The following is a 13,330-nucleotide window of genomic DNA, read 5'->3' on the forward strand; positions in this document are numbered from 1 at the left end:
GCTGTATTATCAGAGGAAGAAATGGAAAGAGCTTCTTCTGAAGAGGTGCAGGCATTAACAGTGTGGGTAACTAGTGAAGCGGCATGCTGGCCTCAATGAGCAGACAGACCGATAGACATGGAGAGAAGGGGTAGAGAGGCAGGCACACACACACACACACACAAACACACACACACGCACACACACACGTACACACACAGATTTATTTATTTTCATACCCCATACCTCGTAGCGAGCTTGTGACATTTACTCCAGAAAACAGATTAATAATCAATTAAAGAAACGTGAAGCAGCGACTGGGAGTAGGCCAATCTCTATCCAAGCAGGAAACCAGCACACACATTAAGCTTAACCCAACTTCTGCCCTTTTTCTGATTAATGTTCCTCTTACATCTCATCAATTTCTTTCATCTTTCTTTTCCTCTTCTTTATTTTCACCTGTAAATATCAAATTACCTCTTGATTGAAAGTAATGACTGAAATAGATGTTTATTTGCAAGATGATGATTGCCACCATTTTAGAGATTAAACTATATATTCAATATGGATGCCCAATCCAATGTTTGTTTACAGATACTGATTAAAATATCTAAACAAAGGGTATCTGCTGATATGAGGACCCCTAAGATATCAGTCATCTGTTTTTCCAAAATATAACATCTGTTAACCTTGAAGTATGTTAGGCTGCTTTCACACCTACCTTGTGTGGTCCGTGTAAAACGAACTTTGAACAAATTTAAAAAAAAAATCAATTAGGATTTTGATTAATTATATTCGTGAGATCTCAAGATGTGTCAGTTTCTTCATGATAATTAGCTTGCAACAGCTGTGATAAAATAAGCACAGCTGATACAATAGTATGTGAACAAGGACAGAATAAAAGGGTTCAAACCAAACAGAATAACATGAAATCTAAAAAAAGAAATAAGACAAAGCAAAGGAACCCCAGCAGAAGTGATGAAGTGAAGAGGAGATAAGAGATGAGAGGTTTGAGTCAGGGCAGAGAAAGGATAAAGGGATGCAGTGATGGACAAAGGGCATAGTCTAGTTAAGCTGAGAAGCCCAAGTGGCTGCTAACAGAGGAGGCACGCACACGCACACGCACACGCACACGCACACGCACACGCACACGCACACAGGCAGCCAAGCCAGACACAGCATCCCGTCTGGAGAATCACTGCTTCCCCAGATCTATAGATGGATTCATTTCAATGATCTGTTTACAGTTGTCTCTGTCTATGTCTTGGTCTGTCTCTCTCTCACAATACTCTCTCCCTCTTTGACTTTGCTTGCTTCACTTAAAACTTTCAATGATGCACACTCCCCCCCCCCCCCGACTGCCAATTAGGCCCTGTCTTTATTCTCCTTTGAGCAGTCAGTATTCTTGAACAGCTTTTACTCCAACCAGATTGCCAATTTGCAATCAGCATCACAAAGACAATGTCATTCAGATTTTGAATGAGGTTTCCTGAATTCTGGAACCGAACCTGAACACTTCTACTCACTTCCATTTAACGATTTTCCCTTTGCTTGATGGTTGTGAAGCTTGAATTGCGGTTTAAATTTTTTTTGCAAGAGACACCAACATTTGCATGTTATCCACCGAAACAGAAAAACAAGCATATAGGCCCAGAAATGCAAAACACATCACAATAGTTACTTTAAAAGTTTCAGGATTGGCTTTTTCATAAACAACCTGGGATTCTTCCCCCACACTGTGTCATCACAGCAGCCTTCACTCCAGACCTGAGGCATGGCAGTAACAAACCTTACAAGATTCACCCAGTGATTCATCCTCTTTCATTTCAACAACACCCACATGCACACTCATTCTGAACCAAGATTCCATTCTCACAAATGAGCATTACTCACCAATGGGAATTCTTCAATAATTGAAACGAAAAACTCTGGTTCTACAAGAGCCTTTATAATGAAAAACAGTCATGGCCCCAGGTTCCTAAAGTTTGAAAGGTCACATAAAATGGTGCTTTTTTATGCTTTTATTAAGGACTTAGTTGTCCCCTAATACTGTATCTCAAGTCTCTTTCCCAAAATTCAGCCTTGGTGCAGAATTACAGCCACTAGAGCCAGTCCCACAATGAGCTTTCCTTAGGACGTGACATATCCGGGTCTGTAGGTATTAAGGAGGAGAGAGCGGGGGGGCTGGTGGGGGGTGGGGGTGTGGCCTTGACCAACTGCCACTTTGCTTGTTTGTTTTGTTTGTCACTGTTTCTCAAATTCTCTGGACGGGTAAAGCAGAGAAAGGGGAGGTAACCTTGCCCCTTATGACAACATAAGGAGCAAGACTCCAGATCGGCCCAGCTGAGCTTTCAGTCTGCCTATGGTCCACTGTGGGATCATAGGCAGAATGGGGGAACACATATTATTTTTAAACATTATTTTTTGGGCTTTTGCACATTTATTTGATAGGACAGCTTGGTGAGAAAGGGGAAGACATGCAGGAAATCGTCACAAATAGGATTCAATCCCTGGACCTCTGCGTCGTGGCATAAACCTGTGTATATGTGTGCCTGCTCTACCCACTGAGCCAATCCGGTCACAGGGGAACTCATATTCAATGTTAAAAAACCTGTTCATGCCATGGGACCTTAAAGACTTCTTATTTCATCTAAAACACAATTTGCATTTGCTCTGCAGTGACAGACGGGTCTTGCCCTGATCACTTAATACTACCTATAGAAATGTATCACAATGAAAATTTAACCTCACGGTTATAGTGACCAAAATTATCATGGTATAATTGCAGTATTTTAGTTTGTTAAATATGTTCAGAAAGCACTGATAGGCCTCCAAAAGCTGAAATAGTATCAAAAAGTGTAACAGTGTTTATTATATTACAAAGAATATAGGCACTAGTCTTGTAAAAACTTGAAAAATGGCAACTGAAACACTCGCCCACTGTAGGGGACTAGACATGACTTTGAGAGCCAGGAAGATTTATTTACAACTCAAACATTACAAGTTAGCTATGAAGTTGGATGTTACGTTACATTTAAAGTTGGATGTGGTTCTAAATTATAAGCAAATAGTAATGCACATTAATAAGCATCTGACTTATTATGAACCATAGGCAACAATTTGGAGGCAGCAGAAAAAGCATCCAGAGTAGCAGTGGGGGCAGTAGAATGCCACTTGGACACGGGCAGGGGTCTGATCAGCCTCGGTCGGGTCACCGGGTCAATGGTGTCTGTTGCAAGACCCGAAACATCACAAATGTAGGTCAGTGCTAACACCTTTTAAGTATAATGTTGTCACTAGTGCTGGGTTTAAGAAGGGCTTAATATAAGGAGACTGAATAGAGCTCCAAATTTAAGCTACATTTTGGCAAGGGAAATTCTGGCATGGTCCTTTTCAAAGGGGTCCCTTGACCTCTCACCTCAAGATATCCGAATGGAAATGGTTTCTAAGTCTCCCCTTTACAGGCACGTCCACTTTATGAGAATCCCATGTAGTTTGGCATAAACCATGCAGTTTTTTGTCTGCAATATAAATGTGTTATTTTTGCCTTATCGAAAAAATTTGTATTTTAAGATTTCTGCATACTGGGTTCCTTAAACAGTCTTAAATTACATATATTGGTTATGACTCTTTTGGATACACTGAGCCTGAATGTATTCATGTGTGATGATGGCAGTCCCCATAGTAGCCATTTCAATGTAATTAACAATTTTTCAAAAATTTGACCCAAATGTATAAAATGACTGTTGTAACCTGTAGGATTATCACAGCCTCGTGCACTTTACAACCCCAAACTAGAGATCCAGGGCACTCAGAGGATGTATGGCTAGAGTCTGTAAAGTTCCACTTTGTTGTGTTGACTGCTGCAGTAGCTGTGTGTTGCCATTAATGTAACTGCTTTGGGGTTAATTCTTAATGTAAACATTTATTGTGAATAGACTAATTTGGAGTGGACGTCACAGTTATGTCACAGCAGTGCACGCGTTGTGGTGGCAGAAAAACAGCCAAAACAATGATGAAGATATTGTTTATCACATCTATGCTTTTTCTAGGGACAACCTAATTATAATACATCCATGATGAAATCTGGCAAGTTACTTAGCTGCTTGCTCTTCCACCATTTTTTAATGCTACACAGGTTTAGAAAATGAGCCAAACAGCCAAGTGGTGAAGAGTGCTGCCTGCAGAGGTGAATTAGCCGGCAGGCTAACTAGCCAGACCCAACATTAGCGTATCCATCTTGGGAGGAGCTGCCCTCAGCTCGCCTGCCAGCAAAGTACTCTGCCAGTGAGGGGGACCGGGTTGGGAAATATGTTTACATTTTCCAAAATGCCTCTGTTAGCCCAGCAACTGTCAGCGGTGGATAAGGCGACTAATGTTATCCCTAAATTCTTCTTTTCATCTAATGTGGGTTGAAAAAACAGCAGATGCCACGTTTCCACCACCAGTTAGGCTCTGCACACTAAACACATCATTATGTTTACAAAGACAAAAAAGGTCTATAATGCACCATTTAGAGCGTTCCTGCACAATTTACAGCATTTTTCATCTGATAATCACTTTCATATCCAAACAAAATTCATTTCGTAACTTAATCATCCCTAACCAAAACTGAATCGACTCGAAAAAAAGGCCAAAATGGGACTTTGTAAATCGGTACCTTATTGATTGGGGAAATCAGTGGTGAAACAGAATATTCATTCATTTACCAAAACATGACACTGAGCTTGCAGCAGAAGCCCTGTAATTATCTATTGTTTATATTGAAATATGAATAAAAAAGATGAAACTGATTTATCTTATGGGAAATCTAGGTGTGCTAATATTTTAGGATGCTCACGTTCAACTTATTTGTCCAGTGTACAAGCTATGGATTTTATGGTCACAGTGTCAGGTCATATGAATTGTCCATTGAGAAACACTTTATAAGAATTTAAAGTGTTTAACTTTAATTGATACTGTAATCTGGTGCAAATAGAATAAATAAGTATGAGCAGCAGGAGAGACTTTATGATTAAAGCACACAAAGAAATAAACACAGAGGTGAACAGATGGCTGATAGAAAGTAAAATTCCCAGTTTTCCGGACGATGACTGACACTTCAGTCCCACTGTTCAGCAATAATAAAAAAGCTAAGTGTCTCCGTCTCTCTCTCGACTGACAGTAAATGATCAGATTTCAGTCATAGAAATATCTAATGCCACAGCATGTTCAGGTTCAGGTATATCACTGTTATTTTTATATGAATAGTCATATCAGTCTTTAGCATTCTCAATAGAATGTTAGAGAAAAGTTTTATTTTAGTATTAGTAAATAGTATTTATAGAAGAATGAAATGAAATGCATGAGCATGCCCACACACAACATCGAGATTGTTGTTTTGCTTTTGCAGTGATACTAAGGCAGTGCATTTTGTATTGCTAAACAAACAATATCTTTTGTTACATGATATAGAAACAAATAGCTCCATTTGTGCTGCATGACCTCTTGAAGGCTGACATCTCTCGATATTGTGTAATGGTGAAAGACTTCACACAGAAGAACATGAAAGGATCACTGAGCTGGGTGGGGGTGTGCCATGTCTGTGGTAAGTCACTGCTGTTATGTCATTAAGGTAAAGCTGAGTAAAAGTAAACACATCCACATAAATCTCATTCTCATTTGGAAGGCTTTTGGGTGTGCAATTGGGAACAACCATGTTCTGTCAAATGTGTTGAAACAAATAATGTATTTAACTAATTAAGTTAAAATGTTACAGGGCAGACATTACACAAAAAGAAATGAAATAACAGAGTGAATAAACAAAATTATAGTGTTGTCTTGTATTAAGAGGGATCATGCAGTCAACTAGCTTCATAATAATAAAGCCCACGAGGATGTGTTATGAAACTCACCCCTGATTCCGTGCAGTTCATGTGAACAGTCCGACGTCTCTCACAACAACATATTACAGTCAGAGGACAGTTAACGGGCAATATGTGAGTCCAAAGTAATATGTCAGCTGGGGTGTCAATAGCAGATGTGCACACCAATAGGAATCCTCGCCTGAGCCCACAGCTCCCGGAGGTGATCAGAGAGCCCGTGGCACATTGATGTCAGACCAAGGAATTAACACATTTATGGATGAACATGGCTTCCTCTGAATGCCTGCCAAGTTAAACCAAAATATGACCTCCCCTCAGGTCATATTCTTTCCCCTCACATGCTTCTTCTAGAATAACAAGTGAGCAACACTCCTCATAAACAACAACCTCTCTGTAATTTGTTCTTGAGGTGGAAAATGAGGAGAAATATTGGGAGATGGAGACAGAAAGACAAAGCGACAAAAGAGACAAAAGAAGAGAGGCAAGCACACAACTAGAGATAGAATGAAAGTGACAGGCCGCAAAAATAAAATTAAAAAGTACAGTGCGACGTAACAAGCCTTTTTATAGAGACCACTAAGGCCTGTGGTCAGAAATAGCAGCCACCTGCTGGAGCTGGACTTCCAGCGAACCACAGAGTGGCTGGCAGGCCTCTGATAGGAATTGAAAACAAGCCAGATGTGCACACCCTGTATCAGCCTATCACATAAAGACCAAAGACCAACCACTTTCAAACATTCTTCATTATATTAAGATTAGAAATAACCTCATACAATACTGGAGTTATACAGTACATCTAATTATTCATATGGTAACTAAGTATATGTAGGCTCCTCGTTTTTGTAAACTGTGAATAAAAATTAAAGTGTCAGAAAAAAAGAATTCTTTAAAATCTCATGAAATTAACTGGAACAAACACTACAATACTGCCACACAACTTAAGCATTACATAACATTACACATGAGGGAAAGATGATATGAAATAAAAATATCCTGTTCACAAATTATTTTAAATAATAATAATCATGTGTTATTGTTTGTCTAAAGAATGGTAATACCCTGGGATATTGCATAGCAACACAGTTCTGGAGAAGATGTTGCAAAGCTCTATGAATTTTTAATTTATACAAAAGAAAAACGTCTAGGCTAGTTTGTGCATCTACATGAAGAAGGAAGAAGACATTTCAATTACTTAACTGAGGTAAGTCCATTTTGGATATTATTTAGTGAAAACATAACTGTAATGTTATTATTAAACAGTGAGCCCACAAGGAAAACTAACCATCTTAGACGAGCTAGTCGTCCACAGAAGAGATGGGAACTAACAAAATACAAATACTTTGTTACTGTACCCAAGTAGATTTTTCAGATATTTTTACTTTACCGTTTATTTTTTGGCAACCTTTTACTTTTACTCCTCACATTTTAACACAAATATCGGCACTTTCTAGTCCGTACATTTGATAAAACTTGCTCATTACTTCAGTTTTGTACAAAAGGTCAACTATCAGGTGTGATTATGAGTCCATGTCGGAGAAGAGAGCAGACACGCGCCTCACTCCGCGAGCGCGCGCACACGCCACACGGAGAAAAAAGTGAGAGAAAAGAGAAAGACTAGTTGTGTGGAGGATAATCAGTCTTTGAGAACTGTAAGCCATATAACTTATGTTGTCAGTTCATTTAAGCTTGTTGTATTGGTCTGTAGTTCTGGCACATTTAAAAGTTAGCATGTTTGTGTTCTTCACCTGTTACCTAGGTTACACCTGTTACCTAGGTTACACCTGGCTGTTGATTTGATTAATAGTGGGTTTATTGTTATTATTTACTAGCATATTTGATAACTATGCATTGTGTATGGATGGAAACCAGAGTCAGCTTTAGATCCAGTCCTAATCTAGTCCTCAATAAATTTAATATAATTTCACTGGAGTTCGTTATTATTTTTGCGTCATCAATACCAAATTGAATCGAATTGGATGGGAATATAAACAGACTTCTCACAAAAATCACACTTGAATTCATATCTTGTTACTCGGTCAGAATCTTATTAACCTGGAGACCCAGTCTGTGTCACAATAAATAAGCCGTATGTTTTAGGCCTATTGGCAGACAGCCATTTCAAATGTAACCAATGGCATATAGAGAAGAATAAAGAGTAAAGAACCTTTTCTCCATGGCCACTGTAGTTTCTCAGCAGACTCTCTAGTAACATCTGTCTGGTCCAGGTAGCTTTGTCATTCACAAAGCTGCTTTAATTTCATGCTTTAAGTAAATTTCCAAGCCTGTACTTTGTTACTTTTACTTGAGTAAAGAAGTTATATCAGTACTTTTACTTTTGCCAGAGTATTTTTTAACACAATTATCTGTACTTCTACTTGAGTACGGGAAGTGAGTACTTTTGCCATCTCTGGTCCACAGTAAAGACAAGCACGGTTTTATAGGAAAATATCTATTTGTGATCATTTTGACTGATATTGTGATTGCAAAATGACTCACAATATTGGAGGGAATGATCGTTTTTGTATCATTATTATTATTATTATTATTATTGTAACATTGAAAGAAATTAAAAAGATTATAGTGCGATTTTCGCGAGGAGCTGTCCCAAACGGAGATTTTTTTCTTTAGTGTGTAGGATAGGGTTTGTAAGCCGGGACATCTCTGCACCATCACGATACTTAGATTAGAATGGTTTAACACCTGGATGCCAGCCGATCTTAGCCACAACGTTTGAGGTCAGAGTAGAATCCGAGTATGACAACGTCAGGCTAGTTTGACACATATTTTGTCCTTAACAAATAGTGCACCCCCCTGCAATTTGGATATTGCACTAGTCCATATTGCGATTTTGATACAACTGCAATTAAATGTTCAGCCCTCGTAAAGACTTAACCAACAGTACCTCTTCATACAGAAAAGAATCTATTAAGCTTTATTTGGTTAAAAAAAGAAATAAACTCCTGCTGATTTGGTCCATTGACATACCCACCTTTCTGGCATGTATTGTTTGACCCATTGTCATCCGTTATAATCAGGAAATGTACAACTTTGGAGGGTGTTATCCCACTTATATCATCACCACATGCCAACAAAATCTTGTAAAATTTGAAATATTAGTGGTGCATTTACTCATACTCATAACTAATTTTTGGTTTAATTTACTGTTTCAAACATTTAAATGCAGTTCCTGGGCCTTGGAATTCCTGCTGATTGCATTGCTAGGCAACATCTAAACATCTAAGTTGGCCAGGAGTTTAAAATTCAAGTTGTTGACAAGTTAATTTTAAAATTTAATACACAAGAAGAAATGTCAGAGGGTGCACTCAATCTCAAGTATAGAGAATGATGCTGCATCTTGCTACACAAGGAATTGAAACAATCATTTATTTTAAGAGCCTATTTAGAGTTGGTGTATTTATTTAAAATGGCAAAAACACCTGTTGGTTTGCGGTTATACTCTCGTTACCAAAACGTGATCCACACCTGCCAGCAAATTTGTTTTTTTTTCCCCCACACAGGAATTGGCAAGAAGATATCCTGATGACGAAATCTGGTCGAAAGAAATGTCTAAGTTTTTCACCCTTCAGGTACAAGTCTTACCCATGTATTTTTTTGTTGTTGTTCTGTTTTCATACCTCCTTTCTAATTCATCTTATTTTATTACAGCGCATGTCTAAAAATACAATAAAAGCAATCGCTTCTGGAACATATATAAATAATGCAAAGATGTAATGTGTTATTACTGGGGAGTAAATGAGGTAATTCGTTTCCTATCTAATGACTGCTGTGTTGATGACTGATCAGGAGGAGACGACAGGCAGCCACAGACAGGAGGTTCTGCATCATATGGATCAACAGCATGGTGAAAAAGCAGGTGGAGAAGCATATGGCAGAGGTGCATTCAGAACTCCATCTCATGCATCATGCCCTGAGAGAGGAGATGGTGGCTGAGATTCGGGAGCAGCTGAGAGAGCTGGTGGCGGATGGAGTGAGAGACAGATCCCTACATCACACCAGGCTGAACCGAGAGAAGAGGGTGACATCAAAGTGGCAAAGGATAAAGGAGAAAGACAACAAGGAGAAAACTGAGGATGAAAAAGATGAAGCAAATTCACTTAATCTCGAGACAATGAGCCTTAACGTTTCTAAAACATCCTCTGATATTGCCAACGTCTTTATATTGAGGAAACCACCAAAATGGGAGCAGATGCCAAGGGAAAGCTTGATGATTTTGATGGACGTCTCCAGTAAGGGTGACACCGGTGCCAATGCTTCTAATGATGCGGACACCAGCTCACAACCAGATGAACGGGAACCAGAACAAAGCCAACAGATTTCATCAGGTGTTGCCACTGTCCCTGACACCAGCCAGTTGATAAAGGAATCAGACGAGAAAGAAAGCTCACGGAATCCCTTTACTGTAAACTCCAGCTTCATGCCCCAGGAACAAAGATGTGAGGAGACACATGCCATTGTAAATGGAACAAAAGAAGAGGAGACGTTGCTGACGGAAAGACAGTGGCAGGAATGGATGGAAAAGCAGGAAATGAGAGAAAACCTTAACATAAAGCCAGTTAACCACCAGAATACCAAGAAACAGGGAGGGGCCGGAGCAGCACCTCCCTTACCACAGAAAGATGTGATGCTGCAAAACATGAAAGAAGTCGACACCATGAAAAGAATTAAGACATATTTCTCTGATCTATTCAATCCTCATACACCTTATAAATGGAAGAGATTCGAAGACGAGGATTGACTAACTCCACTCAACAGAAGAAAAAAAAATCTGTATCTTTTTGCCATGCTTTATACGTTTTATTGAGTAAATAAAGAACCTTGTGCATAACAAGTACAATCTCTAGCTTTAATACATAGCTGAGGGGCTATGTCTCCCTCTTTGCAGTGTGTTGGCGCTGAAGTGTGTATCAGAGTGATTTATGAGTTTTTCAGTGGCAGAAAATGATAGTGAAGCTTTTTGGTATCCTTCGATGCATCGTAGAAATGTGCCTTTTTCCAAATTGCCTCCTATCCTCATCCTACTCCCACCTCAAAAACACTTGGTTCACTAAGGTCTTATCTTCTTCAAAAAGAAATCTTAAATTGAGAGATATAGCCAATAGTTTACAAGAAGGAACAGTTCTGTTGCTTAAAGTGTTTCCAGACGCCTACATTAGCTTTCATTTATGAGTGCAATAAAACGTTAACACAAATCCATGTACAAGCATCCCAACTTCATCAAAACTTCAGAAAATGTCAATCTTAAATGACTGAGAATAGAGTTCCAATCTTAGTCCTCAGGCAGGCAAAGAGTCCTGACAGATGTTTCAGGTTTGATCAACCTAGTCTTGCATTGTCAGATCTATTTCCACAGCACGGTGGATTAAGGTCTGGCTCCAGCTACACCAAACATACATTCTGGGATAGGAGAGAAAGAAACGCCCTGTGGAAGCAGTGACACTGGCTCTGCAAAATTGTCTCGGGGAGGACTGTTTTTGATGGAATATTTGAACCCCACAAAAGAAAATGTTACATAAAATATTAAATTAAGTTAACTGTTCACACAGTACTTGCACCCCACTGAACTATTTAAATTAGCTGGATATGGATTTGAATTTGCTCAACGAGTTACTCTGGCATTAAGTAATGCTGCTCGTTACCTGTACCCTTGTAGCCGAGCTGCACCAATCACATCGGTGTATCTGATGTAGTAGTTCCTGAGGCGAGTTAAACGGATGACGACAGTTTAATCTACCAGTTAGCTCTGCTGGTAGCTAAGCGTATGGGGCTCTGGATATGTCACCCTGTGTGTTGTGATTGGTTGTAGTGTTCAAATGCACGCTTGATGCCGCCCCTCGTGATGGGCGACTTTCATTACTCAATGCCAGACCCTTAACCTTTCGGATTTGGGTCTGGATTTCCCGGCTAAGCAAACCCAATACGTTGCAAAACATCCCAGTTAGATTAGATAAATGCCATGAACAAATTTTTAGTAAATCTTTACAATCATTCACAAAAGGAACCAAGCCTCCACAATCCAAATTTTATTCAAAACATGCCATTTTTTGCGTGTGGCTTGCTAGTTCGAAATTCGTTTGTTTCCCGCGTGGAAGGATTTTGACAACGTCAACACACAAAGAGCAGAACGTGAGCAGCATACAGCACGATGTCAGGCCTTATCCTGGAAATGTACTTCCGTTGATCCAGACTAGATCACCTTAAAACACCGATATATGATTCACATTCCTTTAAAAAGGAAATATCACTTGATTCAAGAATATTTTGTGAAACATAGATGTGAGTTGGAAACAACTGACATCGTTTAACCTGAGAAGACTTTATTCTAATGATAAATATAAGTGCTCATTTAAATGACTTTTTAAGAGTGATGATTTTCTAGTGGGTGCTCTGAGGAAAATTAAAAAAACACAGCAATAGGCGAGATAATTACACAGCCTTTTCTAGTGGAGAAGAAATGCAACACTGAAGCTGCCTGAGTCCAACTTCTGTAGTACTCAGGATTTCATGGAGGACAGAAACTGTCATATTCATTAGAATAACTTAACCTCACTTATATAGAGAGACTATGACTTATGCATGAATGATGTCCAATAACAATAAAAAAATGTAAAGCTATTATACAAGTGCATTTAATCTTCAGAGTGCAGAGTGTGCAGAAAGTGTCCTTGGTTTGATATCAATGGAAGGCTAACGCACTCTTCCCATCCATCCAGCCAGCCAAAAGCCTCTCTAAAATCCTTCCCAGACAGTTTCCCATCTCCTCTCTCCAGAGATCCACATCAGCACCAGCAGGTGGCACTAAGTACCTCCCAAGCTCCAGCCAAATTCAGCAGCAAGATCAGCAGTACTAGTAAAGAGCATTTTCTGTTGATACAGACCATCACGTCTCCCTCTTTAGTACGATGGACGTTAGTTTCTGACTGAGCTGATCATCAGCTGATTGTCAGTCTGCATGCAGAGACAGAATGAAAGCGCAGAAATACCGGAGCAATGTTGACGTCTGTTATTTTCTCTGCTGTGGATGACACTTCGCTAATGTGATGATCGTGTGCAAAAATGATGTTGCTCTCTCACAGTCAGAACCATGAATAAAACCAGATCCCCCAGAGAGTTGACAGCTTCACACAGACACCCACTGAAAGGGCATTAGGGACTGAATGACTAAAGACTTGAATTAAGATGGTTAGCTGTAATTTATCTCATGCACTAAATCCAGAAGACCGATAAATTATTTTGTCCCCATGTCAGTATAATTTATTTGAGCTGTTTACACATACAAGTACAGCATCAACTGAGTTTATTCCCAATTTGTATAGCCTATATTTGCCTGTTCTAAAGATATATATTAAAAAGGTCATGTATGGTGTCAGGTTAATGTCACATCTCCTGAGTGCATAAACCATGCTCACAAGCAAATTATAACATTTCACACGCAAAGATATTACTCTTCCCACACCAATTCAACAATC

General features: G+C 39.2%; 2 protein-coding genes across 8 annotated transcripts in view; one reads left to right on the forward strand and one right to left on the reverse strand.

The window, feature by feature from the left end:
• mctp1a (multiple C2 domains, transmembrane 1a) overlaps positions 1–13,330 on the reverse strand; it is a 130,681-nt gene that overhangs the window by 105,624 nt on the left and 11,727 nt on the right. The window lies entirely within an intron of this gene.
• Positions 6,911–10,674, forward strand: LOC117944311. 2 transcript variants are annotated; one of them, XM_034870967.1, is made up of 4 exons: positions 6,911–7,044; positions 9,362–9,430; positions 9,648–9,822; positions 9,856–10,674. In XM_034870967.1, exons 2-4 carry the CDS (start codon positions 9,384–9,386, stop codon positions 10,597–10,599), a joined length of 966 nt encoding a protein of 321 aa, XP_034726858.1. In that variant the 5' UTR covers positions 6,911–7,044; positions 9,362–9,383; the 3' UTR covers positions 10,600–10,674. The 2 variants fall into 2 exon arrangements, with proteins under 2 accessions (XP_034726858.1, XP_034726857.1); XM_034870966.1 differs by having other exon boundaries at positions 9,648–10,674.

This window comes from Etheostoma cragini, chromosome 5 (genome assembly GCF_013103735.1).
Source record: "Etheostoma cragini isolate CJK2018 chromosome 5, CSU_Ecrag_1.0, whole genome shotgun sequence".
In the NCBI taxonomy this organism is placed as follows: domain Eukaryota; kingdom Metazoa; phylum Chordata; class Actinopteri; order Perciformes; family Percidae; genus Etheostoma; species Etheostoma cragini.

Bases quoted from the DNA above. Each gene is read 5' to 3' on its own strand.
- LOC117944311 (XM_034870966.1), top strand. From the start codon at position 9,384: ATGACGAAATCTGGTCGAAAGAAATGTCTAAGTTTTTCACCCTTCAG. The intron at 9,431-9,647 runs GTACAAGTCTTA...ATGACTGATCAG, and splicing joins CTAAGTTTTTCACCCTTCAG to GAGGAGACGACAGGCAGCCA.